This window comes from Aptenodytes patagonicus, chromosome Z, assembly GCF_965638725.1.
Source record: "Aptenodytes patagonicus chromosome Z, bAptPat1.pri.cur, whole genome shotgun sequence".
Classification (NCBI taxonomy): Eukaryota; Metazoa; Chordata; class Aves; order Sphenisciformes; family Spheniscidae; genus Aptenodytes; species Aptenodytes patagonicus.
In genome coordinates, this window is record NC_134982.1 from 51,364,220 (window position 1) to 51,391,945 (window position 27,726).

The following is a 27,726-nucleotide window of genomic DNA, read 5'->3' on the forward strand; positions in this document are numbered from 1 at the left end:
TTTATGAGGCTTGAAGAAGGGAATCAGGAGTTTCCCAAACTGCACTCAAAGCACCCAAAGTTGTAATGCTCTTCGACTGTCAGAAATGGGCTGAACTTCAGACAGTGCTGTACAGAAGCTTCCATTGACTGCCACTCGTTCATTTATTATATCTCTTCTCTCACTGATGCATCTGTGGTGTAACTGGACCACTTACTTACTCTCCATTTTGCAGGCAGTAAGTTAGCAAAGGAAGCCAATATAGTTGATTAATGAAGTTCATTAATCTGAGAACATGAAACCTAGAAGCAACAAAGAACTTAAAGTAAATAAACTTCACATTTTTTTATTTATTTATCCTTTATTTAGTAATAGCACCCAAAGCTGCATTATATTAACACAAGTAATAAAGCTTTCATATTTTATTCCTACCAGTGCATTTCCAAATCCAGGTGAAATGCTGGAAATAAGTAATGCTGCCATACCATGAACACAGGGCACAGATCACAATGATACACGACTTACAAGTGAACCCCAATGTAATGAAATAAAAAGTTGTAGTTTAGGTATGAAACCTGTAACCTAAGGAACTGTGGCCATTTCTATTTCCACAAAGTACCATAACAAAACAGCGGCTGTAGGAACTATAAAGATAACATACTTAATCATACTTTTTGCATCACTTTATTGAATACTCCATGTTGGATGTACCACTTATAGCTATAGTGTGTGTTGGCTACAATGCTACAATGCGAATGCGTATTGCTTGTAATACAGAAAGGGTCATGAAATGTATGGACCTGTCTGCATGTTTAGCAAAATGAAACAGCAATACAATAAAACTGCACCACATGTGAATATTGTAAAAGGTTAAGTTATAAAGTCATTCATTCAAAAATCCAAATATTTCAATGAAAAAAGTATATAAAATGTAGTAAAACATAAATTACATTTAAAGGTCTGTACATGATTCATCCTGCAAATAGAAGCACAAAACCAGCACTTTGTACAGTATTGCTTATTTTGGTCTTCTAAAGTTCAAAGATTCATTTTCACTAAAGAGGCAGGAAAAAACATGGTTTCACATGCAATCCAGCAGTAATTGCGGTAAATCAAGTAAGTCTATAACCCCTCACAAAACCCAACACTTTTACAATGTAGGAACATAGATGTGGAGCCCTTTTCTATACTTGATAACCAATATGCAATTAAAGTTGGATTGTTAAGTTAGTGCACACCTACAATATCCCCTACAATATCCCCATTTTTGGTTAACAGTGTATTAAGGCTGCTTGCTGCTGAAAATACACAGCAGAGAAGGAATACTTTCATCCACAAATGCAGTCAGACGATCTCATTTGGAAGCTTCTGTCACAGTCATTCATTGGGAATGATGAAAGAAAGCCATCCTCTCTCCTCTCATGCTATTCCACAGGATGTTGTGGATGCTATAAGTTTATGTGGGTTCAAAATCATTTGGATAAATTCATGGTAGAAAATTCCATCGAGGGCTATTAAACAGAAAAAATTCCACTTCTGGCTTGGGAAGTCCCTAAGCCACAAATTGCTGGAGGCTGGGGAAATACCCTGGGGAAATTCTACAAGGGAAATTGACCTTGCAGTCTTCCCTGGGCAGACATTATCGATGGCCTTTCGAGACATGCTACTGGGCTGGACAGACACATGGTCTGACTCAGCACAGCCAATTTTATGTTGTTTCCCTACTTTTCTGGTTATCATAATACAAACACGGATCAGTATTCTCAACTTGTTATTTTTTCAGACTCAAAAAGCAAACAACAATCTCGTGTCCATTGTATCAAAGAGATAAATACTATAAACTAAGCTGTCCATCACATCCAGGGCACTTCTTTATGCTCAGAGCAATTCTGCAACCATAGTTGGATTCCTTTTTGTGTTATTGGTTTAAGCATAATTCACTAACATTACACTCACATATCATGATATACATGATGTGCAATGCTACTCTGCAATACGTTGCACAGCAACAGTACATAACTGAAAAGCAGCTTCCCTCAAGAACTGTAGGACAGTAAAAAAGATTAAACCCGGCAATTCTACACCATCATATTTGCAAAATCTGATGGTGGCAATGGTCAATAAACCCGGTATATCATTACTGCTGCGCTTTACATGGGTGTAGGTTTTTTGTTTCTTTTAGTCAGATCAAAACCACTGCTATTAAGCCTAAGGATCTACAGTCTCCATGCATGGAAGTGATGTGAAATTCTTAGAAATGAGGCCAAATTCCTTAGGCTTCTGATTGAATTTCTGCTTCGTCCATCTGAAGTGTGTCATTATCGCCCAGCAATTCTGTTTCAGGCACAGAGCCCTCCTCTTCCTCCTCCTCCTGGACGGGATTCTGGGTGATGTCTTCTGTTCCATTGTGCGTGTCATCCGTGCCCTCCGAGAGCAGAGCAGCCCTGTCGGCCACTGATGCGTTGGAAGGCGCCGTTGTTACGTAGCCTGTGCTGGTGGATCCGCTCCCACTGTGGTGGGAGCCCGGTTTGGGAATGATCTGGGGAGGCATTTGCTGAGGAGCCATTTGCATTGGAATTTGGACGGGGTAAAAATTTGGCAAGTAAGCACCATAGGCAGGCATTGGCTGGTAACCATTGACTGGAATGTAGAGCTGAGGAGGTGGGACCATGGGTCTCATCTGCCCTTTCATTTGTATGAACTGCGGTTGAGGGAAAGCTGGAGTTTTCTGCTTTGGTCCAATGTACCTAGCATTGCTGACGTTGCTAACAGGGCTTGTGCTGAGAGAACTTGTTTGCGTGGTGTTGCTTGCCCCAGAGGTTTGCGCTGAGCTGTTGTAATTAGAAAGGTTTCCCCATGTTCTTAGTCTGTTGTGTATATCTTTAAATCTTGGTCTTCTGTTGGGAAATTCATTCCAACACTCCAACATCAAAGTGTATATCCATGTGGGGCAGTCATCAGGACATGGCAAAACCTGTCGGTTCCTGATCATCTCGATGACATCCTGGTTAGAGTAACCACAGTAAGGCTGCAGGCCATAGCTGAAAACTTCCCACAACACAACTCCGTATGACCATATATCCGAATCAATAGAAAACTTGCCATACATAATAGCCTCAGGGGACATCCACCGGATAGGAAGAAGGGAATTTCCCATCAGTTTGTAGTAATCAGCAGCGTAAACTTCCCTGAAAAGGCCTAAATCAGATATTTTCACATTCAGTTTATCAAACACCAGTATATTTCTAGTGGCCAAGTCCTTGTGGACAACATGGTGGCTTGAAAGATACTCCATTCCTGCAGCTATCTGAGTCACGATGTGGAAAAAATCTGCTGGTTCCAGAGTAGATTTTACTGTCTTGTCATCATCAGTGCTGCCAACATCCGAATGGGGAGATCTCATCACCAAGAACTCATGGAGGTCACTGTGGGAACAGTAACTAAAAATCATGCTTATGGGTTGTTCCTTGGTCACTATACCCAGCAAACAAACAATGTTTGGGTGCTGTAATCGTGATCTCATCATTGCCTCATGTTTGAATTCTTCCCGAAGAGCCAGTTCTGCTTTGTCTTTAAGTGTCTTGATAGCAACAGCTTGTGTCTGTTCACCTGGTGCTGTACCAAAGAGATGCCCCTTGTAGACTTTGCCAAATCTCTCCTCTCCTAGTTCCTCCATAAACCGCACAGTGGACAGATTGATTTCTTTAAGTTTAGCCTGAAATGAAGTAAAGAAAGTAAGTCAGTAAAAAAATCACAATGTTTTCTAAATAACAGAATCTCTTATTAAAGAAAAGTTCCCAGTGGTTAGATGCTCCAAATGGAAGATAAGTTGGGCCAAAATCACTTTTCAGCTTTTTGCATATTCACATCAGTATATTGATTTTACAGTTAACCTTGAAAGGAGTTATACTATTATCAGAAGTGTAAATTGAATTATGCTGCAAGATGATGAGTATAATTATTTTTACAAAGGAGCGACCATATTTCCTGCAAGCTAAATGAATAAATGGTTCAGAGTAAATCTGGCAAACGACGACGTCTATTAACTGCAGCTGCACTTGCCCTACAGATCCGCCCAGAGGTGCCCACTGGAGATCTGTCAGAAAAGCTGTGGGCACTGGCTGAGGAGGTGGCAGCCTCGGGGTGAACTGAAACATCCCTTCCAGCAGAAGGAGGAACAAAACCTCTCTCTTTCGGTTCTGCAGTAGCAGATATGCCCTTTCTCCTCCGTTGCACTATAGGAACGGCCCCTGACTGTGGGTAGCAGTACACAGTACCCCTGCTGAGAAACCTCATGCTAGCTCTGATGAAGAGGGGAGTGGAAGAGGAGCGGAAGGAAGAAAGACATTCTCTCTGGTACATCAAGGAAAAGGTGGCAAAGCCAAGAGTGAGAAATCTCCAGAGCCTCCCTCCTGCAGCTGGTAGGGAAAGCAATGGAGTTTGTGATGGTGATCTAATGGGTCCATTCTGACCAGCATGGGCTGGAGGAGCCCCCAGCCGAGCCAGATGTGGCTGGCACAGCTTCACACACAGGGCACTGCTGCAGGAGGGAGCCAGGGCAGGCTGGAAAGAGGCTTTAACAGGTGATTTGGGAACAAGCTCTGATTTTAGTGGCCAACAGACTGTGGACTGGACCAGACAGTTTCCAGCAAAGCCCAGACTCAGCCATAAAACCTCTCCCTTATCACACAAAATCAATGCAATTTGTTACAATTGGTAATATCCCACAAATATTCTACCGTTTCCTGAACAGATGTTGCCAATTGTTCCAAATTGAGCATTGTCTTTTAGAGCTTGCATCTTGTAAATGCTGTGATTAAAAATTCAACATTAGCTCTGAACAGGATTTTAGCACAGAGATCAGTTAGTTGACCCAGAAAATCATATGCAGGAGCTGAGATCTGTAGACAGAAGTTCAAAGCCATTTTTGTTTCACCATCCTTTGTGATACACAGCCTTAGAAACATGTTGCACCCTGGCTCAGCTCACTGCTCGGTGGTGGTTTAGAATACCAGCAGACTGAGCTGACAGATTAGACAAGAAACCCCACCGTGCATCCTGCTTTAAACAAGCAAACCGGCCGCGTCATTACCAGGAGCGAAAATGAGCTGCAGGCTGAAGACTGGATCAGAAATAACAGCATTTCCAGTCACTGAGACAACAGGCAGAATGGGGATTGACAGGTAAGGGCAAATGTCATAAAATACGTTGTCCTGAAAGCTGTTGTCCGAGGCCAGGATTTCTAGATACAGCTAGCAAGCGCAAGACCTGGTTTTCACTGAAGCAGATGGCCAGTACAGTATGAAAATTAGGTCCCTTACAATATGGCTCAATTTGAACACCGACAACCTGAGACACTGAAAATCACGACACTTTGGAAATATGTGGCCTAAGCAAATTCTGGAAAAAATACCTGTTTGTGTTGATTAATGAGTGGCATTTCCATGTCCTGGCTAGGAGATGCCATCAGCTGGCGGCGCTGTGGTGTGGCAGCAGATGCCTTCTGCTTGTTTCTGCACATACAGACCAGGAAGAAAAGGCAGGCGATAACCAGAGGAATGGCTATGCTGGGAACTAGGATGTAGAGGATTCCCATTTTACTGTTGTCACGTGGACCTGTCAGGCACAGAAATGTTCATTGTTTACAGTAAGTGTTTTTAATGCATTAAAAATGCAGTAAAGAAAAAAAAAACCCTACGGTATGATTATTATTACTATATTTTAAACAAAAAGTAAACTCCTATAGCTTGAAAACAGAAGTCATATTACCCTCTCCCCCTTCTTCATAATTTTCCATTAAATATTTCAAAGAAGTTTGAATGGACATAGCAACTAGCAGTATGACAACAAACTAGGAGCCCCACATTTAATGTTTTGACTGTAACAGTATGTGGTTTATTTCACTTTATTTTTGAGGCTTCTGGTTGTGGAAACTGCAGAACATAGACCAGAGTTTCATTGCATTATCTTGTTCAGGGGATAAAAAAACAAGTGACTAGTCTTCGTCACAGTACATAAAGCAGTGAACTCAATGTGATAAACCACAGTACACCATTGCAGTCTGGCCTTCTCGCCCAACTTCAGCCATTTCATCAGCACTTTGCCGACTTTTTACCTCCACTAGTACTACTTCTGTCCAGAAGAAAATAAATCTCACTTCTCACTGACAGAGATATTATTTGTTCTTTACTTAATAGAATTAAAGTGCTTTTATGTTACAGCAAGACAGACATGAAAAAGCCATCAACACACTTAATAAGACTGTTTTGGAACCTTCCTAAAATGCTTTTTTCTTGATACTTAGAGACTCTAGGAAAGCATAGTGATGTCCAAAACACTCATTGGAACTGCCTGGGATTTTTTCTGCAATCCTTGGTTTTGCTATTTGTGGCTACTGCTTTCACCACAGCTACATCCCAGTGTTATCTTTACACCATGTTACATGCAACGTAGAAATTTATTATAAATGTCAAATCATGTTACTGTAAAAAAGTGAGGTAACTAAGAAATTTCGTATCAATTTTGAGTGCTCTTAAATATCCAGGCAATCTGTAACAAAACCATTTTTATGGCTTCCATGATACATCTGTTGCTGCAGGAAACATGCTTTTCTTCCTAATGAAGTACAGTGTTAAGTTGCTTTGTCGTGTCCAAAGACTGTTACCACTGTAACAGCTCTAGAGTGAAGGCTGTACCAATACAGGGAAGTGAGTGGGACAGTATTAAGCTGTGAGAGCTGTGCTTTTTATTTTTGCTATCAGTTGTGCAGTACAGAGCCACTAGCAGATAGTGTAGGACTTTTCTGGTAAGATCATCTGTTTTATGACATCTCTGCTTCTGCACTTCACACTGTTTCCTTCCAACCAAGCATGGTGCTCTATCTCCCTCTACAGGGTCTGAAAATTCTTGCTGCCTGCAAGATGCCATACAGAACAAAAGCAATATACCATTGAGTAGTGTGAGCAAACCAAACACATACAGGTGATAAGTATGTCAAGTCTGGCATTTGACAAGTTAGAATACAAACTGCAGCAGTATTGTTAATTATTATCTCAGCTTAAGTACCTAATACGTAATTAAAAAGTGTCACAATATCTCAGTTACAAGCTCTGATCTCCAGAAAATATTAAACGCCTACAACACAAAACAAGGGTGCTGCATTACAGCAAGTGAAACATTTGAAAGCATAACCCTCTTAAGTGAATTGTACCTGTAAAAATAAGGAACATTCAAAATTACACAGGATTCAGGACAGTAGTAGGGGAAAAAAGAAAGAGAATACATACTACAAGAAGGTATGTCACACAGTTCCATGCGTACGTTTTTATTCTTTGTAAAACACCAGGGCCCATCCATCTGACCTCCAGGATTTCGGCAATACGCATGTCCTCCACCTAGCTCTGGAAACTGTGTGCTTGTCAGATCATGGCTGTGAGGACTCTGGGAGTCCCAGAGTTGGCAAGTGTGGCCAGACTTGGTAATGCTGACCGTCCCTCTATAGTCTGCTCCAGAACCGTTGTAGCACTGATGATCTGCAACAAAGGGTTTGGCAAAACATTGCAAATAACAAAACAATCAAGGGCCAGCAAGACCAAAAGGGTTGAAGTGCATAGACCATGTATGCAAAAAGTACTTGAATTTAGGTACTTCAGCATTTAAATGAAAGCTTTGGGTTTTGAAATTTCAGTTCTGCAAGTATCTGTACTCTTACACCCAGTTATTTCTGGATTCTGTCCTGGGGCGTCTCAGCTCTATGGCTATACACACCAACATTTGGTAACCCTGAATGCAAGTTGATACTAAGGAGCATGTATGGACCTTTAGATACAGGACAAGATAAGCTAAACTAAATTAGAGATATGAGTTTCACTTCAGGAAAAGTCTTCAGATGCCAACAGTGTAAATTTCCCGCCACTTTTATTTCTCATAATCTTCCTGTCTTCCTCACACTGCTCACTTCCTAGAGAAATTAGTGCTGCACTTTCTAATGCCTCTTGCCAATTTTTCCTCCTTTTCTTCTTTAGAAAGAAGGGATTCAGGCTTTTCTTCTCTTTAGATACATCACCTCATATCTGCTGAACTCCTATATTTATTCTCTCTCTGTTTTGCTGCTATCCTCTCGTCATACTTTTTGAGTGTTTGTCTTCCATATCTATCACCTGAACTGAATCATGCATTTTTCTATATGTTTGCAACATTACCTTCCCCATTTTTCCAAGTCCCCCTCCCCAGCCCTCAGGAATCCAGCTCTCTCAAAGCCCTTCCTCCAAAACCCCCAGGGTACTCATGCCGCAGCTGTTCCACCAGAGGAGCACCGCTAGCTCTGAAGATCACGGATGACTTTTGCCAGACTTTTTGTTGTTTTTATTCTCATTCCTTTTCCTTGATACCTCTTCGCTGGCTGATTTCTCTCTGTCATCATTTTCTCAGTTATTTTTGCTTCTCAGCTACACTAGATTATTGCCTTACTAGCACACAGCCAGTCTTCCATGCCCACCATTATGCCATGACCCCTGCTCCTAACTGTGAGCTCAGACAATGGATATTCAGAATAATCTTATCACACTTTGAACTTTAAACATCTTTAGTCTCTTGGAGCTTCCTTGTTGAACATTGTAGGGGGTGGTGATTAATTGCTAGGAAACGGAGTAGGCAGAAAAATTGTCAGCACATAATTACTGACAATGGAACAGCCCTTCTACTCCTGGATGCAAATATAAATTCACAGAAGCAAGATCAATGTTTTCACCCGTACTGTGTGGGTGAAGAAAGACAATTACACTCCATGCTCGATTTACAGGATTAATATTCTTGTGGATTTCCACATAGAAAGAATGAACATTAAATGTTTAATTTTTTAACAGTTTTTTCCAGTGAAGCTTCCACAGCCTATTTCAGGTTTATTGATAGGTAAACAGAACTCACAAATAGCTGTGTGGGGGGACTCGTCCAGAAAGGCAAGGACTGAGCCAGAGGTGGGGCAGGCATGTGGGAAGGGAAGCCTGCAACGCACCGCTGCCCCTCACAAATCTGAGTCAAATCAGTTGTGTGAACGCAGAGTTTTATAGCCCATGGTGGCTGATATAACCCTTTTGAGCACTAAGCAGCATCCTTTAAACTTCCTCACCATCCTAACTATACCTTACAACAGTGCAAGATTATGGTCAGTATTAACATGATAAAAAGTAGTAGCATCCAGTATAGCAGTACTTTCTTTACAAAAAGAGTGACTTATAAAATATTGTCTCTCAGACCCAACCTGAGGAAGCAACAAACCCTGCTTTTACCCAGTGATGAAACACACAGACTTACATCGGCTGAGTCTCTCCACGGGGATCCCGATCCTTATGCAGTTGGCAGCTTCCAAGGTGTCAGGTCGTGGGAGATCCTCACACTTAGGCAACTGTAGCTGCATCAAGATGAGGGGGTTTGACCTAGCGATGTTGTACTCCTGCCTACAGAGATCATTCTCCAGAACTTCACATTCATCTCGGCATAGCTCCCGTGGCTTAGGGGTCCGAGAGCGCTCGTCACATAGGGGAAACACAAAGTGGCAGAAGGATGGTATAGCGAACTGTGAGCACTGATCAGACAAATGCGTGGAAGTGCCAATCATGGTAAATGCAGCTGGAAAGGAACAAAAATACTCTTTAAGTATTAATTCACGAAAAGCATGAGAAACAACATAATTTTCATGTCATTTGCCTTTTACAGCTTTCATCTTTTCTTGAGGGTCTGAAAGCCTCAGCAGGGGGGGAGCAGCTGAGGCTGCGGGGAAATGAGGTCATTTCTGCTGTAAAGGAGAGTTGACAAATGCAGAAAGCAAACCCAGCATCCCAGTGTCCCTCTGACGTCTGCACAGAGCTTGTAGAACCTCAGTTCTTAGGAAGGTACCCAAGTGACTAGCATTGAGCAAACTGTTGGCGCCTGACTAATTTTAACTTGAAAGGATAAAGAGCAAAGGCAAGATACACCTGCCAGGATGCTGACATGTATTTTCAAAGTTCTTAATTAGGTAAAATCTGAATGAGGATCACCTAGCTCCTGTAGACATTTTGATAAACAAACAAGACAAGTGTTTTTCAAGTCTTGACAGGCAAAAGGAAGTGTGCCATTGGTATTTGGGGAGATATTGCTATTAATAGACATGAGAAGCCTAACATGCAGCAGTTTTGGGAAAAATAAATGTAATCAATCTCAGCATACTGATCCCATTAACATGAATGTCATAATGAATTAGGAACTTAATCCTCCCCTTCAGCTCTCAGCATCTACACACTAACATTTATCTGAGAGTTTTCTTGTACATTGCAAAGAAAAGACAAATGTGCATGTGCAACATGTATCTGGGGATGAATCAAGCTCTAAATGTAGGAACATTCATTCCCACACTGGAAAGCATCATTTGTGAGTGAGGCTTGCTAGATTGCACGTTCCACCAACGCACACTGTAAAAAGAGAGGAAATGAGCAGTTCAAGTCATTCAGCAGTCTATTTACAACCTACAAATCAATTCTTTCCCTCTTGTCCAGCTCTCTCCTTTCAACCATCTACTTCCTGCTGCCACCTGCTACGAGTCTCCTGTCTCTTCCTGAACACCACACATGCAGCAAGCAGCCAACTCCAGCCTTTTGTACTGTTTATGCCTTTGCTTATTTTAATACGGGGATATTAACACAAGAATATAACCATTTATCAATCACGAAGGGAACACTGCATGCAAGCACGGTATCAGGCCTCAAACAACGGCTGTGACGTGCTAGTCCCGAAGACTAACAGGGAAAAAATAAACCTGGAGGAGTAAAGCGGTCACCATTGGCTATTTGAAACACCACACTAATTTTTGTGAAGGTGTTACAGAATTTACATCAGCATGAGCAAAGAGTGCACAATTCACAAGCATGTCCTTATTTTGATGGGAGGCGCAAAAGCCAGCAGGACTGTGTGGTGGCATCTAAGCGGTTTATTTTTTTAGTTATTAAACACATATTAAACAGCACAGCAAAGACATTGTTAGCCACATATATCCACAGGTCAGGGGTCAGGTCCATGAACTCTTTATTGTTGGCCTTCCAGTCTTTCAAGTCATGTCTCAAGTTTTTCTCCGGAAACATCCTTTTTTTAATAGAAGGCTGCAATTCTCATCTAACAGCATGGTTGGGACTGAACAGCACCAGGGGCCGTAGAGACAAAGGGAATGTATTTCACACATCAGCACAGCAGGGAAATGAAAAACCAGAATGAAAATTCCCCATAGATGTCGCCTGTAACCTTGTTAAATGTTCTCGGTGTCGGGCGGTAGGTGTCACCGTTTCCCATGCACAGCCTCCCCTGAACGCCCTACGGCTCGGAGTACAAAGACCTTCCACCAGAAACTGCACTCAGGAAGTATGGGCAAAAGTATAAGCAAAATCTCAGCAGCAGTTATACAGCAGATTTTTTTTTAATCTAACAAGTTACTGCAATTTCAAAAATACCGTCATTTGGACAGAGAACACCCAGTCTTGCAATACTTGTTTTACATATAAGAAGGCTCATTAAGAACCAAGTATGCTGTGAAATCCTCAGGGTTATTTTGCATAAGGCATTTGGTATGTCCTTCAGATGTATATAGTTTGAAAGTGCCATGTTATTAATGGATTATCATTACTGCCTAGCTAGGCACTGAGCAGCTCTACATGGTGGTTCACAGAGGTTTCCTAAAAAAGAACAGTTCCATCACAAATTCTCCTCAACTCCAGGACAGAGAATTCCAGTCCCCAGCCTCCAAAATCCAACCGATAATCAGTGGTATTAGTGATCCAGCAGCCAGGTCATGAATGTCCATGTTGTACTTTCCAGAAACAAGTATAACTTGATCAATAAACATTTTCTGGAAGATATCACAGTTTTTTGGTTGGGTTTTTTTTTAAAAGCACATTATGAACCTAATTCACGGAGTTACAAATTTAATCATTTCAGATAGCTGAACATTTCCATATTGCTGAAAAACATAAATGGGATAGAGATTATGTCGTAGAAAAAAATGGTATCAATAGTATGAATTAATGACATAATGGTAAAAGAGGCTGGAATTACAACAGAGTACAGGAGAAAGGAGGGAGGGGAATGAGTCAAGGAAAGGTCAGCACCTGGATTTTGCCCGTCCCAGAATCTGATCACCATCTCAAGAATAGAAAAAAACCTGACCTGGATTTCTGGTTTAACAGTGAGCCTTTAAGGTAATATCTTTAAGGAGATAGAGCTGACAAGTGAAGTCAAACTCTTTTTGGCAACTAGTTATGTTAAAATTGCAGATTCAATTAGTTAGCTATCTAGCCGGATGCAAATAAACTCCTGCTGGACTGAGCTAATGGGCCGTATATTATGATAAACAGTTTGCTCTATTCCACGGATTCATTTGCTTGCTCTACTTGTGTACATCAGAGTCACAGCTGCTAATGTCAGCTAACTGAGGTCCAGTGAAGAAAACCCATGTTGATGTACAGCCCATTAAAAGTCATTAAAGTTTTGGATGCATGTTTGTGACTCTGTACCAAAACGATGATCAGAGAAAGAATCCGCAGGGGCAGAGCACAGGAAGGTCAACTCTTGTTTTACATAAATCAATGTGAAATCCAGACTCCGCCGGGATTATGCAATAGGGGAAGAAAGCCAAGGGAAAAGCCACCATACATTTTTCAAGAAAATAAAAAACCAGTATTTTTTTATTACATCACAAATTGATTTTTTGAAAAGTCTTATATTTGAATCCATCATGCAAAAAGCTCCAGTATAAACTGCAAGCTGTTAAAAAGTCAATGCTCTGACATTGTACTTAAGGACATGGAAAAAGCTTCTGCACATGACAGCAGATATTCATCTTCCTAGATCCAAATTTTGCTAACTGCACAAGCGAGAAACCGGCTCACCTCCTCTAAACCTTGTTATAAGGATGTCTTAGTCATTGACCGATGAAACTGAAAAGGATGATAGCACTGTTTATACCTGAATTGGATACTTTCATGAATGTTTTTTGCCCTGCTACAGAGATGTATAAACTTACCAGTAATTCGGTTTTCAATTTCCCCTTGCATTTGGAGGGAGTCCACATAAATGGTCCTGTTTCCAATGATTCGTGCACACGCAATTCCCCTGTATGGCTGACAGAACCCATCTTCATGGTAATCTTCTCTGCAAAAGACAGGTTAGGATTTTTATAAGCAGAAGTCTAGCTGTCCCCAATGAATTTTTACAAAATACATTCTTATAAAAGGAGAAAAACCCAAAATACTGTAAATCTGAAAATGTTCCATTCCCCAGGTGCAGCTTTCTCCTCCAATTCTCTCTACACTACCTGTAAATAGCTCATTAGAGAAAGAAGTAAACCAAAACCCAAGATCAATTTAAAAATCATATGCTAATAGTAATGGGATTTGACAGATGAATCTATTAAAAAGCTGTTAGACTGAGACAGCAATATAGATCATGTTACAAGTCCCCATGCATTTTTGGCATCTAGCTGTACCCAGTACAATTAGGCAAACAGTTGGTTCTCTTCTCCCATCTCTCTCTTCCTTTCTTCATTTCCTGTAGTGAACAACAGAAGAGACCTTGCCAAGCTTTAACTAAAACACGGAATAATTTTGAACTCTGAATAAGGTAAACAGAATAAAAAGGAATCAAGGCTTTAACCTCTTTTCCTCTTCTCTCTAGTCAGAGTCAATGCCAAATTCCTCTTCTAACATGTATTTTACTACATTTTTCAATTCAATGAGGTTTGGGGCCAAATTTTACTCCTTTACATCAACATAAATATTTTGGCATAAAAGCACTAGCCTAAAGGCTCAGTGGTTCAACACATCATCCCCAAAGCCCCAGTAAATAATACTGAGCTGATCTGTAGATCATAACTGTCTGAGTGCTGAAAAGGGGCTTCAGAGTGAGGGCGCCCTCAGAGTTAATATCCAGTACGCCGTGTGTTTCCTCTGGCACAGCACAGCCTCTGTGCTAGGATTCACTAGCCTGATGGAGTCACATCACGTCATTCACTGCATGATGGACCAAAAAAGGCATAAAACGTAATCTAGAAAACCATGACTCTAGAGTAATCCTAGGACACCCAAAAGCTTAATCAGCTTTTGTAACAGTCAGTTCAAAGGTCTGAGGTACCTCTCCCATACCGGCGATTTTTGAAGTATTAATTCAATATTCTTCTGCATTTTTGTACTTTATTATCTTTGGTTATCAATACCTGTTTTGTCACCCATCTTTCCACTTCTCTTACAAATACCTTCACCCTTCCTTAGCGTGCCACATGAGCAGGACAAAACTGACAGTGAATACGTGTAAAAGCACGTAACTTCAGCTGGGCCAAATCAGCACGAAAACCTGCTGCCTGACAACAGCTAGCCATGATGAGCACATCACCCAACACCTACGCAGTGATGAGTGCAGCCCGTTATTCCCGATATCTTATTCTGTCTTAGGAACCTCTTTTCATTTTTCCTTAGCTGTGTCTCCCTGATAAAGCTCATCTCTTCAGGGAAATGTTACCACTATTTCTTGAAGTATAAACTCTTTGGCAGGGGAAGGTTGGGCAGGCCTGTCCATACAGTGTAGCCAAAAGCTGGAACCATTGATTGCCACAGAAAGACAATGACTTAACAGGACCCAATCCATCACACAGCTGCTAGATAAACCATGGTGATATGAAGTGTCTCATGCAGTTGTTGTCCAGATCTGGCCTTTATTTCCTACCACAGTAAGATTGTTAAATATTCATAAAGCAACATTTTGTCTACAAACTCTGAAACAAGTTCTGCTTCCACAAACATATGTAAGTTTTTGGTTATGGTGGATGAAGTAAAGGAGAAGTCTTTCAGGATCGATTAATTCCTGCAGTGAAATTCCTTCAATCTCGTAACAAAACCTCTAATTTTGCAACAATTTCATCATGCCTGAAGGGACAAAAATATCAAAGCATTTTGTCTGTGCCTGTTTTATGATCCTTGACCACCTCAGTAGGAAGTCAGCAATTCCCATAAGGAGATGAATGAATATGAAACCCCTATTTGACCTCCTTCTCAAGAGCAAATTCATACCCCTATCCTGCAGAACAGTCTGCAATGTATCTAACTGAAACTGTACCTCACACTTCAACGCTCGGGGCAGGGCAGGGCTCTCTTCCCAGCACAAAAAAAAAAAAAAAAAAAATCTATAAAAAATAGCACTCCAAACAGCATGGGTTTGGTGACAAAAGCAGTGTGATCTCTTACTTAGCTCAGTTTATTTATTTCTGTCAAGAACTTCTAAATACAGCTTAGATGCTATATATACACACATATGCTCCCCTCTCCCATGTTATAGTCAACTGCTGATTAAACTAAACTGGATATGACCATTACCATGGATGCAAGCAAAAGTAAACAGTAACCTGATGTCAGATACTATGACAGAAGCTGGGCTGTTATTCTACATGCATCTTTGTCAGGTCAGGCAACTCAGTGAATACAATTTGACTAGTCCTAGTGATCATGGGGACTTGACTAGTACTGGTGATCGAGGGGACAAAATTACATTAGTCTTCTTAGGAAAATAGTTGATTTCAACACAGCTGCAGAAGTAGCAGCACTTAAGAGTCTCCTTACAGATAACTCTTTCCCTTGGCTACATGAACACTCAGCACATGCCAAAATATCCGCCGCAAAAAGCAAGCTGGGGGGAATCTGATAGAACAGCGCAGGAGTGGCGTCATGCTCAGTTCAAACAGGAGTCTTTGGAACCACGTGTGGCTTTGATTCGTGCTCGGAACCATATGCCAGCAATTCAGTTGCTGATGAGAGCAAGAGTTAAAAGCTGCTGAAAGAGGCAGAAATACTGACTCTTCAATTTCCTGCTGCTTGAGCTGTAAAGTCTGCTCTGATCAAGAACCCTGGTAAAAGCAGAAATCTGACTCCACAAGAGGAATCCAGAAGAGTTCAATTTGTTCCACTTGCAGAAGTCGTACAAGCTAACCGCCATAGGTACTTTTCTACCTTTGTTCTTTATTGTTTCTTTCTGAATGTTTCAAGATGGCCTTACCTTTTCTCACTAGTGATTTTCTTCCATTTTTATGTAACTATTTTTTTTACAAAACAGAGTCAGGAACATCCTAAGTGTTGACCTTTTTTCACCTTTGCTGGAGGGCACCTGGAACATCAATTTTCTCAGCACTCAATTAGACTGGAGGTAAGGTGTATTCTCCTACTGAGAGAATGCTCCTCTCAACTACTTGTCAGATGTTTGACCAGAGTTTGGATTTAAAAATAAAATTGTAAAGAATCTGACTAAACAGACTGTCTATTCCTAAAACCCCAACTTCCATTTCTTAGGATGAATGCCATTAGTTTTCCAGGCCCATAAGGTGATCTTCTGCCAGAACAATAAAGTTAAGAACTAGCCTTTCTAATATAAAGCTAATGCAGGAGAACCTTTTATTTCGGGCACGCAAATAAAAACAAAACACTGATACTACTTTTATGTACAACATGGGGTGTCTCTAAGATTGACCACGCTTACCAGGTCTGGAAACAGCTTGAAGAACCAAGCACTGATAAGACATTTACAAATTCCTTATCACACACACACTGCACTGCCTGATTAAACACAGTCTGCCTTCAGGTTTCTGGGCAGAAGTCGTCTGTGTGAAATGGAGAATTAACCAAACAAACAATGTGGAAGAAAGATGCAGGTTCAGTGGTACAGTGCCAGTTGAATCTCCTCCCACTGACAGAAACCATAACTTCCAGGGACATCTGGGTCTATAAAGGAAGCACTGGAAGAACCAGGTGCCTCTGAATAGCAATAACATCCAGCATGCACGAATAGGAATCTCTCTAGATGGAGGTCATGGAAGACTTCCATAAGATAGGTATCTCCTCTAGAAGTATATGGAGAGATTTCTAGGCATACTGCATGTTCTGCAAAAACATACTGAACATCGCCACCCCCACCCTCGCATTAAGCATTACTTTAATTTTACACGTGACACAGAAAGAACACCAAACAAAAGACTACAAATGAAAATACCCAGGAAACAAAGAGGCTTTTCTTAACGGAAAATCTGAAATGCTGAAAGAATACATCTGGGCACAAGACACTATATGATATCTATGTAACACAATCTATTGTATGCAACTGTCACAGCTGAATGGCCCAGAGGGCATATGAAACAAAAAAGTTCCATTAAATAAAAGGCAACCATGGAAACTCTGTTCAATACTAAAATCACCTTGTGAAGCACATAAGTGTGATGAGAGCTTTCAGTATGTATTTGGGGCCCCTGAAAGCCCAGTGAGTGCAGACCTAGTGGTTTTGCTGAAAAATAGAGAAAACACATGAAGGCATAACAATCTTTAGCAAGGGTTCATGAAGGGAACTGTGAAAGCAGAGTTGAGAGGTACTAGATATTAATTTGCCAGTAAGATACCTTTTTTCTGATTGTATCCCACAAACTTAACTTACAAAGACAACAGAAACTTGTAAGTTAAATCTATTTTCCTGAAAATAGAAGAGACACAACACTGTGCATCAGCCATAAAAAGAAACTCAAAAATCCTCCAGGAAACTCAGAAAGAAAAATTTTTGGTTGAATACATTAAAAAACCCAACTAATTTAATAATACCCTACCAACCTACTCTTGTAATAAAATGAACAAAAATGTTATTTAAAATTATAATTTGAGCACATTTTACTATATTCAAATAATAAATTTAGAAGTTATTTGGAGGGATACATCCTCAGCTTACACTTTACCAAAGTAAACAATACTAAGCCAATTCATAGCATATAACAGGATATTCCAGAGGTTAGTTTTTCAAAAGATAGTAGAATCTTTGTTACACCAGTTCCCCACAAGCAAACTGAGTGCAATTAAAATTTCCTATAGATCTTCCCACAACAAATAATAAACTTGAAGTTTTGACCCTGTTTCATATTGTCCAGGGATTAAACAGCTTTCAATTAAAAACTGTTAAATACTAAGAGAGGATATTAGGACTCCCCCTCATATTCCATTACAAGTGGACTGGCAAAGCAAGGAAAAATGCACAGAAAACCACAGTTAGACAGTGACAGGTGAAGGAAAGGACAAATTATTTATGTCATCCTATTTGCTATGGGTAGAGAAATGCAACATTTGGTATATGGTCACTTGTCTTGTAAGAAAGTCTCAGAGTTTTTGATAGCTACAGCTTGAAAACTGATGGCAGAAGCCATGTAAAGAGGACAATTTTAATCAACAGTAAGATCAGAGGGAAAAGGTATCATATTTCAGATTATGAGTTTACTTAGCCCGGTGTGTGGCTACTTCATAAACATAAAGCACACAAGTTAAATGACCTGCAATACAAAGAACTAAAGGAATAAAGAGCTTATGTTTAATCAAAGAGAGGCAAATCACTCTGATTTGTGGGAAAGGCATTATACAGGGATGCAGGGAAAAAAATAAGGAATTTGTTTTTAATATACATATGTATTCATGGTTTGTTTATACTGCATCTCAAAGTCAGGACCTCTTATAATCTGGCACTACAGCCCTTGTAATTTGTTACCCTTACTCTTGACATGTATCATATCATAGTGCTGGGGAGCGAACTCAACTCACAAGGGGATCACTTTTCAATGGCTAAAATGAGTTCATGTCTCCAAATATTCACTCCCTCCCACTGAAACAGGTCACAGAGAAGATCTGAGAGAAGAGAAACATACTACCCTTGTCATATGCCATATCACATCTATAAAATTTGCCTCCTGTCAAAAACATAGTGAATTTATATTAATGTTACTATAGAAAAATACTTTGTACTTTCCGGTCAGGTTTCTGTATTTACCTTTCAGGGAAAATACCAAATAAAACACTCAATTTCTTGTTTCACCATGAATTAAAATTTGTCAAAGAGTGTTGTCTTTTAAAGTAATAGTTACAATAGACTATAAAATTCCTCCTTCTCATAGGCCTCCTGTGTGCACAGATCAATGGAAGTTTTACTACTGATATTCAAGGCAACAGGACTGGGGTATAAATATTTGATGGAGGAAAAGAATGGCATTTTTCAAAACCAGTATTGCCTGAACTATTAATATTCATCCATTGAGAAGGGCTGGGCTAATGCCAGGTGCTCCTGACATTGCCTGTAACTTCTGCCCATACAGGGCAGAATTTCAATAACACGCACAAATGGGTTGGAGGTTTTAGTGAAGTTTCCAAAACCCAGGTGTACAGGAAAACCTCAAAAAAACCCCCCAAAACCCAAACAACCAAACCACACACCACCACCCCCCAAACCATAAAACACCAAAAACCCCACACCTGCACATCTGTGTCCTGCCTGCTGAAGCCAAGAAGCGAAAGAATGGCAGGGACACCTTCACTGCTACATCGGGCCCCTGCCTGGATGGAGGCACCCTGCGCCCACGTCACAGGAAAGGGAGTAGGGCGTCCTGCCCTACCTGTTTCCATGCTCTGAACAAACAGTTTCATTCTCTGACCAAAGGTTTATTTGCAAATAACCCACCTTTCTGGCACATAAAATCATTTGTTTGCATATCTTCACCCACGTCTAAAGACCAGCGCTCCTGGGATATCAGAAAATACTCGTCAAAGTAGTTAACACCTCCAAGAGAGACTTCACTAGAATACAAGAGGGATGTAAAAACTTTTCCCATACACTAAATGTAATAAATAGTATCAGAAAAGAAGGGGAGTCTAGTGTTAAAAAGTCAAAAACTAACAGGCAGGGGAATTTGTATAAATAGTCATAGCTCAGTTGAAGTCAATGGACCTATGACAATTTACACTCACCAGGGATATGGCCCGTGAATTTTGCTACCAGATGCTCATTGAGTGTAACAACAGACCCCCAAAGCAAGATCCCCTTACATCTAGCATACAACTTAGATAAATATTACCAAATAGCATTTATTTTTGTGCTTTTTATCTGAAAAGTAGCACATAACAGAATCCCTAAAAAAATGTACTTGGTCACATTTACTGAATAGAACAATTGTGCTCCATTTGATTTGAATGTTTATCTGCTAGTTCCTAAAAAAGTACATTGTGAACTGAAACTCCAGATTCAATGTCTAAGATCAGTAAAAAATAACAGTTGATCTTTATTCTACTGATTCTACTAAATGATGAATTTTTTAATGTTAATCATAGGATTTGAGACACCATTTTAAGCTAGGTAATAGATAAAGCAATTTGTTGAAATGTCACTAGTAAACACACAGCTGCAAATGGACTTAGTGTTTGTGACAAACTAGAGACAAACAAGTTGTTTGTCAAACAGCAACTCGTAAACAACAACCTTATTTTTAGCCTATTGCAATTATTTCCACAATGGATTATAAAATCAGTATTTTTAAACACAAAATTCAGGTTCCAAAGTCTGTCGCTATAACACAGTCCAAATAATGTTTTAAACGTATATTCTGATGTTACCATAAAAGGAGGACGCTTTTAATGCAAGGTATTATAAAGCATTTGAACACAAGAAAGAAGGAGGACATCAATAGGGTTTAAGCATATGCCTTCATTGAATCATGAACCAAATTGTTCTCACTAGGCATTGCCTTAAGTGGGTGTCAGCACTCCTAGCTGAGCTGTATCCTTGCTAAAAGATACCATGTTCAATTATTTAAGTGGATAAAATCAACAGAAAATGGTATTGCCTTCCTTTCTTTCACAGAATCATCCTCCATCACGCCTATAACAAGAAAAACACACAGCCCTCACTAGCAAAGATGTAGAAAAGAACCGAACATGTAAAACTGTGGCAGGATGCTCATTAGTTAACACTACATGCTGCTGTGGTTTGACAGTATCACAGGCATTCACATATTTATTATTGCTTTACATATTTAGAAAAGGTTTCAGTGTACCAGAAACTGTTGCTGTTCCCAAGTACAGTAATCACATACATAAGTATAAACATGGGTGGCAGGATGGCTCTTACTACAGTAACCTGGGTAAAACAGTCAAAGAAGCAAAGCTTCAGGATTTATGTCCTGAATTTCTGCAAGGAACAGAGGATTGTCGCTGGAGGTATAACTAGCCATAATCCTCTGATTACCACATGTAAGTTCAAACAGATGATCTAATATTACTTCTACCTACAAACTCTCAATGTACTCAAATGACATTTTTGTAAATTCTCCCTCTGCTTTCATAGGCGTCAGCACGTTGGGATGAAATCTTGAAATCAGATGAGTCAGCTGGCAATCCAAGGAAGGCTGCAGTCTGTTTTGCTGAGTGTCAGATATTTTTAACAGAAACAACTCTGTTGCAACCAGGGTTACTGAAGAATTGGAAAAAAAAAACTTCAGAAAACCAATTTCAACATATGGGAACACAGACCTGGCCATGAAGCATTCCAACTTCTCACTCACCAAAGAAATCATTATGAGTCTCCCTCCTCACCCCTTATTTTTTAAGGCAAGTTATCCCTCTCAGTGTGTTACAACTGTCTAATAAATTGTCTCCCTCCGACATCCCCAAGGAAAAACAGCAGGGCCAACGAGCCCTCTGAAGAGCCTCTGACAAGCAGCTCCCTCTTCCCCGCACTGCCAGAGGAAAGCAAAATTCTTCTTAGCTTTTATCCTTCCTCCTCCTGCCATGCCACCCTGAGTAAGTACACACAGGTTAGCTCCAAAAAGGTCTTGGAAGAGTCCACCAGCTGAAAATGTCATTATAATTTCTGCCATATCCAGGTAGCAATAAAACTGGTAGGCTCCACCTGGGCTGCTGTGCTATGCCAAAGGAGGGATGCAACTGAGAGGGCAGAGCTAAGAGGCCATGTCAGCTGCCCAGGGGTATGGGAAAGCCATGGAAGGGAGGAAGAAGGAGCAAAGGGCAGCTTTCATGGCTGTGATGCCATAGGAGGGAGGGAGGGAGGGAGGTATATCGGGCCTCACCAAGTGGGCTGGTCTGAGGATAGGGGTCCCTTCTCACGCCTGGGAGCAGGTGAGAGAAGGGCGGCCCACCTCCCGCCAGGCTGCTCCGACCTTGCCTAGCGCAACCCTCACCCCACTCCATAAAAGCCACCAGGGATAAGCATGATATAAAAAATTCTTTTAAAAAAAAATCCTTAAAGTTTTCAGATAGATATTCATGCATTGTGATTTACCTACAAAATACAAGTTTTCTGCAAAGTGCTTCCTAGCTTTTTAGTAGAGGTTAAAAAGTTAAGACATTTTTGTAAAAAAATGGTTAAAAACTATTATTAATTAAAAATTGTTTCAGAATTAAATATGTTTTAACTGACCATGCCATTAAAAATGTGATCACTTATGAAAGTATCTAAGCAAAGGAAAAAAGGAAAATAACTGTACTGGTATAATTTTTTTCTTCTTTCTTCTTCCTCTTTTTTTTTTTTAACGTTACAAAGGTGGCTTTTCTATTTCAGCTAACACAGAGATTATACATCTGATAGCAGAAAGCCTTGTAAAACAGCCAGAAATTATCATAGCATCAGCTATAAACTGGTTACATAATTATATGTACATGCAAGTGTTCATATTGAAAGTCTTTCACAGAACATTTTTATTAAAACTACAGAAACATCAACTATGTATAACCATATCATACTGAACTGTCAGTAAGTAATTAGTTTCACAGTATTTTTTCCAGTCTTCAGGAAAAATTAGCATATTCCATTTATCAGAAAACCCCAGCATCAACTAAATTATTTTTTTAAAAACATTTAAGCAACAATATGAAATACTTGTTACCTTCTCTGTTAGTTTTTATGGATACAACATGAACTACTTATTCTAGGCAATGTTGCAGAAAGTTAAGAGTTTGTGAATATTACCCAATGTTAGAGGCTGTTTTCATAGCTGCTCTTAAGTTTGTAGAACTTACTTGAGCTGAAATTTTCCATAGTCCAAAGCTAATTTTTTTTTTTTTTTTACTTCAGAAGAAATGGTTCAGGTGTTTCAAAAAATGAGGCCAGAGAAAATTACTGTTCTTCTCTTTAGAAAAAAAAAAATTAGAACCCAAAACAAAACCAATACCAGGAAAAGGAGCAGCCATTTGGTTGTGATGCTACTGTGTTCCCTTGCTATTGAGAAGACACCTGAGACTTGCTGGAACATACCTTGAAACACTACCCAAATTTGTCCAGCCTTTACGTCATTTCCATCTTCATGCGCTCAGCCCAGCCTACGAGAATATAACTGATACATTCGCCAAATACCACATCTACAGCAAGCTTTGCAGACATGTGTGAGAAAATAAAACTGCTTGGCACCCTTGTCAGGGCTAGCGCCTAAGGTTAATTGAGGCAATGGTATAAGGAGTTTGCTGAGGGCCCAGGAGGACAGGGGCTATGGAAGTGGGAAGAAGAGGCAGGTCAGGGATCCATAAAGATGCTACCACCAGGAGAGCACAAGGTCCTCCAAAATCTGGAGCAAAACCTATTATTTTTTGTGTCTCACCATTTCCTTCTGTCAATGAGAGTATGTGTCCTGATGAGTATGTATGTGTCTCCTCTCCTGGGCTGGTCTGTACTGAAGACAGCAACCTACTATTAGCACTATCCACTTGTCAGCTGGCTCCAGCGACCAAGGTCTGGGTGGTATGCTTAAGGAATCCAGAACTCATGAAATAATTCTGGCGTGTCATCATAATTCCACATAATAGGACTGTTGATTTTTTCCAAATTAGGAAAATTAGCTTTTTCTGCACAAGAAATTCTATGTCAGATTCAATCAAAGCCTCTGGAGTTCTCAAGAATTAAAAATAAACAGACACTCTTCTACTTTAGCCACTGGAAGATGGTAGAAATGAACAGCCTCCTACACTTTGTTGGGGCTGGGGGCACAGCACCCTGAATCACCCAAAACTGCTGGGAGGCCTGGGTATCCATCCAGCCCTCATGTAATCCCAAATGATAATTTCCCCTTTTCTTCCTTTGGACTTAAAACCACTTACTGAATGTTTATCAGATCCCATTTCCAAAGACTCCTCTCTTCTTTTTTTCCTCCTATGTATAACCAATTAATGGCTGAATGTCACATTTTTTCATTTAAATCTTCCCACAATGTAATAGTGGATACTACATTGCATCTCAAGCAAAACAAAATAGCTCACATTCCAAAGTCAGAGTTATAATTTATTTTCAGATGCCACACACATGATGCTATGCAAACATTATTAGCTTGATAGGCTGTGAGTAGCAATTGTACCAGCACCACAGCTCCATAAATTAATCTAATCGGGCTTAACATTAATAAACTCTTCATGAATCAAAACGTGTAGAAAACTCTATTAGGGAAACAAATGCTTCTCCAAGTTTAACATTTCAGTATTTAGTTCTTAATGCTTGAAAACTAAAATCCTGTATATACTGATGTATTTGTCAGTCTGAATGACAGAATTTAAAAGTACAGTGATCATCCATTGCACATTCTTGCTGGAGTGCCCGAGTCTTGGAACTATTGATTTTGTAATACATTTTTGCTTTTCTCTCTTCTCCTCAATCTAATGCTGAAATAAAAAAATATACAGCTAAACTTCATTACCCACTGAGGTTGTCTTTTCCACATTAATTACTGAACACAGTATGAACACACTACCTTGCAGCTACCAACAGTAAATGGGGAATATCACCACAACAGCTCAGAGTCAAAAAGCAGCTACAGTTTTAGCTTTGTTTACACAGCACACTCACAAGCATGCCTTTGTTCTATGTTTCAGATTCCTGTGTAATTTAGCAGATCTTACAGTTAAGAATATCTTATGATGTAACATGTAACACTTTATGGTTGGACTCAATGATCTTAAGGGTCTTTTCCTACCTAAATGATTCTATGATTTTATGTAATAAACTGTAATCTGTTACAGAAGTAAGTAAAAAGACAGTCTGCACTCCTCCTGTTGAAAGCATATAAGATTTGTTCCTGTGTGAAACAATATTTTCTTATACTCCTTGCTGCTGAGGCACACTCTTCTTACTTTGCAGGAAAGACAGACTCTTTCCATTTTGGGGATTGCAGTAACATTGCATGTGTTCCTTGGGGAAGTATACTGTGCGCTGGGTGAAGAGCTGGCTGAACAGCAGGTTTCAAGGGGTTGTAGTGAATGGGGCTACATCTGGTTGGCAGCCAGTCACCAGCGGTGTTCCACAGGACTCAATTCCAGGGCCAGTTCTGTTCAATATTTTTATCAAAGATCTGGAGGCAGGATTTGAATGCACAGTTGGTAAGTTTGCTGATGATACTAAACGGGGAGGTGCTGTTGACTCTCTTGAAGGACAAAAGGCCTTGAAGAGGGATCTAGATAGATTAGAGCATTGGGCAACCATCAGTGGCATGAACTTCAACAAAAACAAATCACAGATTCTGCACCTGGGACAGAGGAACACCAGACACAAGTATAAATTGGGAGAGGAGTGGCTGGAGAGCAGCCCTGCAGAAAGAGATCTGGGGGTGCTGGTTGACGCTAAGCTCAGTATGAGTCAGCAGTGTGCCCTGGAAGCCATTAGGGCAAACGGCATTCTGGGGTGCATCAAACACAGTATAACCAGCCAGTCAAAAGAGGTGATTATCCCGCGGTATTCAGCGTTGGGGTGGCCTCACCTTGAGTACTGTGTGCAGTTCTGGGCCCCGCAGTTTAAAGAGGATGTTAAGGTACTTGAATACCTCCAGAGGAGGGCAACGAAGCTGGTGAAAGGGCTGGAAGGCATGTCCTGTGAGGAGAGTCTGAGGACACTGGGTTTGTCTAGTTTGGAGAAAAGGAGGCTGAGGGGCGACCTCATTGCTCTCTACAGCTTCCTGAGGAGGGGAAGGGGAGACGGAGGTGCTGATCTCTTCTCCCTGGGACCCAGCGACAGGACGCATGGAAAAGATTCAAAGCTGCATCAGGGGAGGTTCAGACGACATTAAGAAGCCTTTCTTTACCGAGAGGGTGGTCAAACACCAGAACAGGCGTCCTAGAGAGGTGGTCCATGCCCCCATGCCTGTCAGTGCCTTAAAAAGAGGCATTTGGGCAATGCCCTTCATAATGGGCTTTCACTTTTGGTCAGCTGTGGAGTGATCAGGCAGTTGGACTAGATGATCGTTCTAGGTACCTGCCAGCTAGAACTACCCTATCCTATGCTATGCTATGCTATGCTATGCTATGCTATGCTATGCTATCCTAAATAAATGTTTGTGAAAGGTGCTGAACCAACTGAAACCAGAAAGTCGAAACCTTCTGGAAGCTGTTGCAGCTTTGGAAACCCTTGCCGTGTTTCCCACTGGCAAAGCTTTCTCCTCCAGGACTTCAGCAAGCATCCCTTCCTGGGCGTGTGACAGTTGTGCTCTGGGTTGTGGCCACTCAGGTCTTGAAGACCTCCAGCCTCAGGGGTCCCACAACCTCTCTGGGCAACCCACTCCAGTGCTTCATGATCCTCGCAGGGATTTTGGTTTCTCTTCCTTATCTCCAGCCTGAACCTCTCTAGTGTCAGGAGGTGCCACCGTCTCTCACCCTCCCACCAGGCAGTGCTGGGAAGAGCCTGTCCCCACCCCCTTGATGCCTTCCCCATAGGCACCGGGGTGTGCTGTGAGGTGCCCCGACACCTCCTCTGCTCCGTGCTGAACCAGCCACAGCCCCACAGACCCTCCTTGCCTCCCCTGAGCCCCTCTGCTTTGTCGACCTGTCTCCGGGACCCCAAAGAGGACGTAGTGCCCAGATGAGGCCTGATGGGTGCTGAGCAGAGGGGATCACCCTTGTGCCCTCTGGCTAGGGGAGAAAGACGGGAGAAAACCCGCCAGAGCGAGCCAAGTGCTGCCTGTGACCCCCCGTGGGAGGAAGCCGGGGAGCCCAGAGGGCTGGCCGGCAGTGCTGGGGTGTGGGGAGAGCCTGTGGGACTTTGTCCTGCAGCCTCCCAGGGAGGCACGAGGTGTTACCGAGTGAACCCTTTTGCCATACGTGCCTGGAGACATCTGCCACGGCCGGAGCGACCTGACGGGGCCCTGGGAAGGCACGGCCGAGGCCTCGGGGACTGCCGTGAAACACCGATGCCGAGCACCAGACCAGAGATGGGGCATGCAGGGGCAGTGGCGCTGCGGTAACCCGCTAACACACGGTAACGTGTGCTGAGGCCACAGCGCTGCCAGGGCGAGCACCACGGGCGAGGATGGTCGTTGTGATGTCCCTGAGCAATGGATTGTGATGTCACCAAGCGATGGGTTCTGTTGTCACCGAGGGATGGACTGAGACGTCTCCAAGCGATGGACTGTGATGTCACCTAGCGATGGATTGTGACGTCCCCGAGCGATGGATTGTGACCAGGCATCCCTCGCTGCCTATATGCGGGCGCCGAGTCTCACCCAGCCGGCTCGTGCCAGAACTCCAGCTGAGCGAGTTTGCGAGGTTTGGAGTGTTGAGCGAGGCCTTGGTGCTGGTGTCGCGCTCGGGGAGTTGTTCCTTGCAGCTCTCTGTGCCTGACCCCAGAGCCGTCGAAGGATTTTCCCCGGCCCTGCCACGTTCAGGCAGCCGGGGCACCCAGGAGGCGCGCTCGCAGCAGCAGAGGTGAGCTGTGCGGGGAAACCTCACCCTGGGGAGCTGGGAGGGTTTCCTTCTTGAGGCACCTGGGCATTCCTTCCACCCTTCCCCGGGCCAGCCCATGACCGTGGCCCCTCTTCCTTTTCTAGCGTGACACCCGCTGCTGCAGCGCCGGTGAGAGGGAGCGGCTCGTCATCCCCAGCTCCCCCCAGCCCACCGCAGCGAGTGGAGAGCA

The 27,726-nt window shown here is 41.7% G+C and overlaps 1 protein-coding gene across 1 annotated transcript in view; it reads right to left on the reverse strand.

The window, feature by feature from the left end:
- Positions 1–333: 333 nt before the first annotated feature.
- Positions 334–27,726, reverse strand: part of ROR2 (receptor tyrosine kinase like orphan receptor 2) — a 159,486-nt gene continuing 132,093 nt past the window's right edge. The window contains 5 exon segments of the mRNA XM_076362418.1: positions 334–3,694; positions 5,393–5,595; positions 7,266–7,511; positions 9,292–9,606; positions 13,025–13,152. Coding sequence (XP_076218533.1) covers positions 2,252–3,694; positions 5,393–5,595; positions 7,266–7,511; positions 9,292–9,606; positions 13,025–13,152 — 2,335 coding nt within the window. The 3' untranslated portion in view covers positions 334–2,251.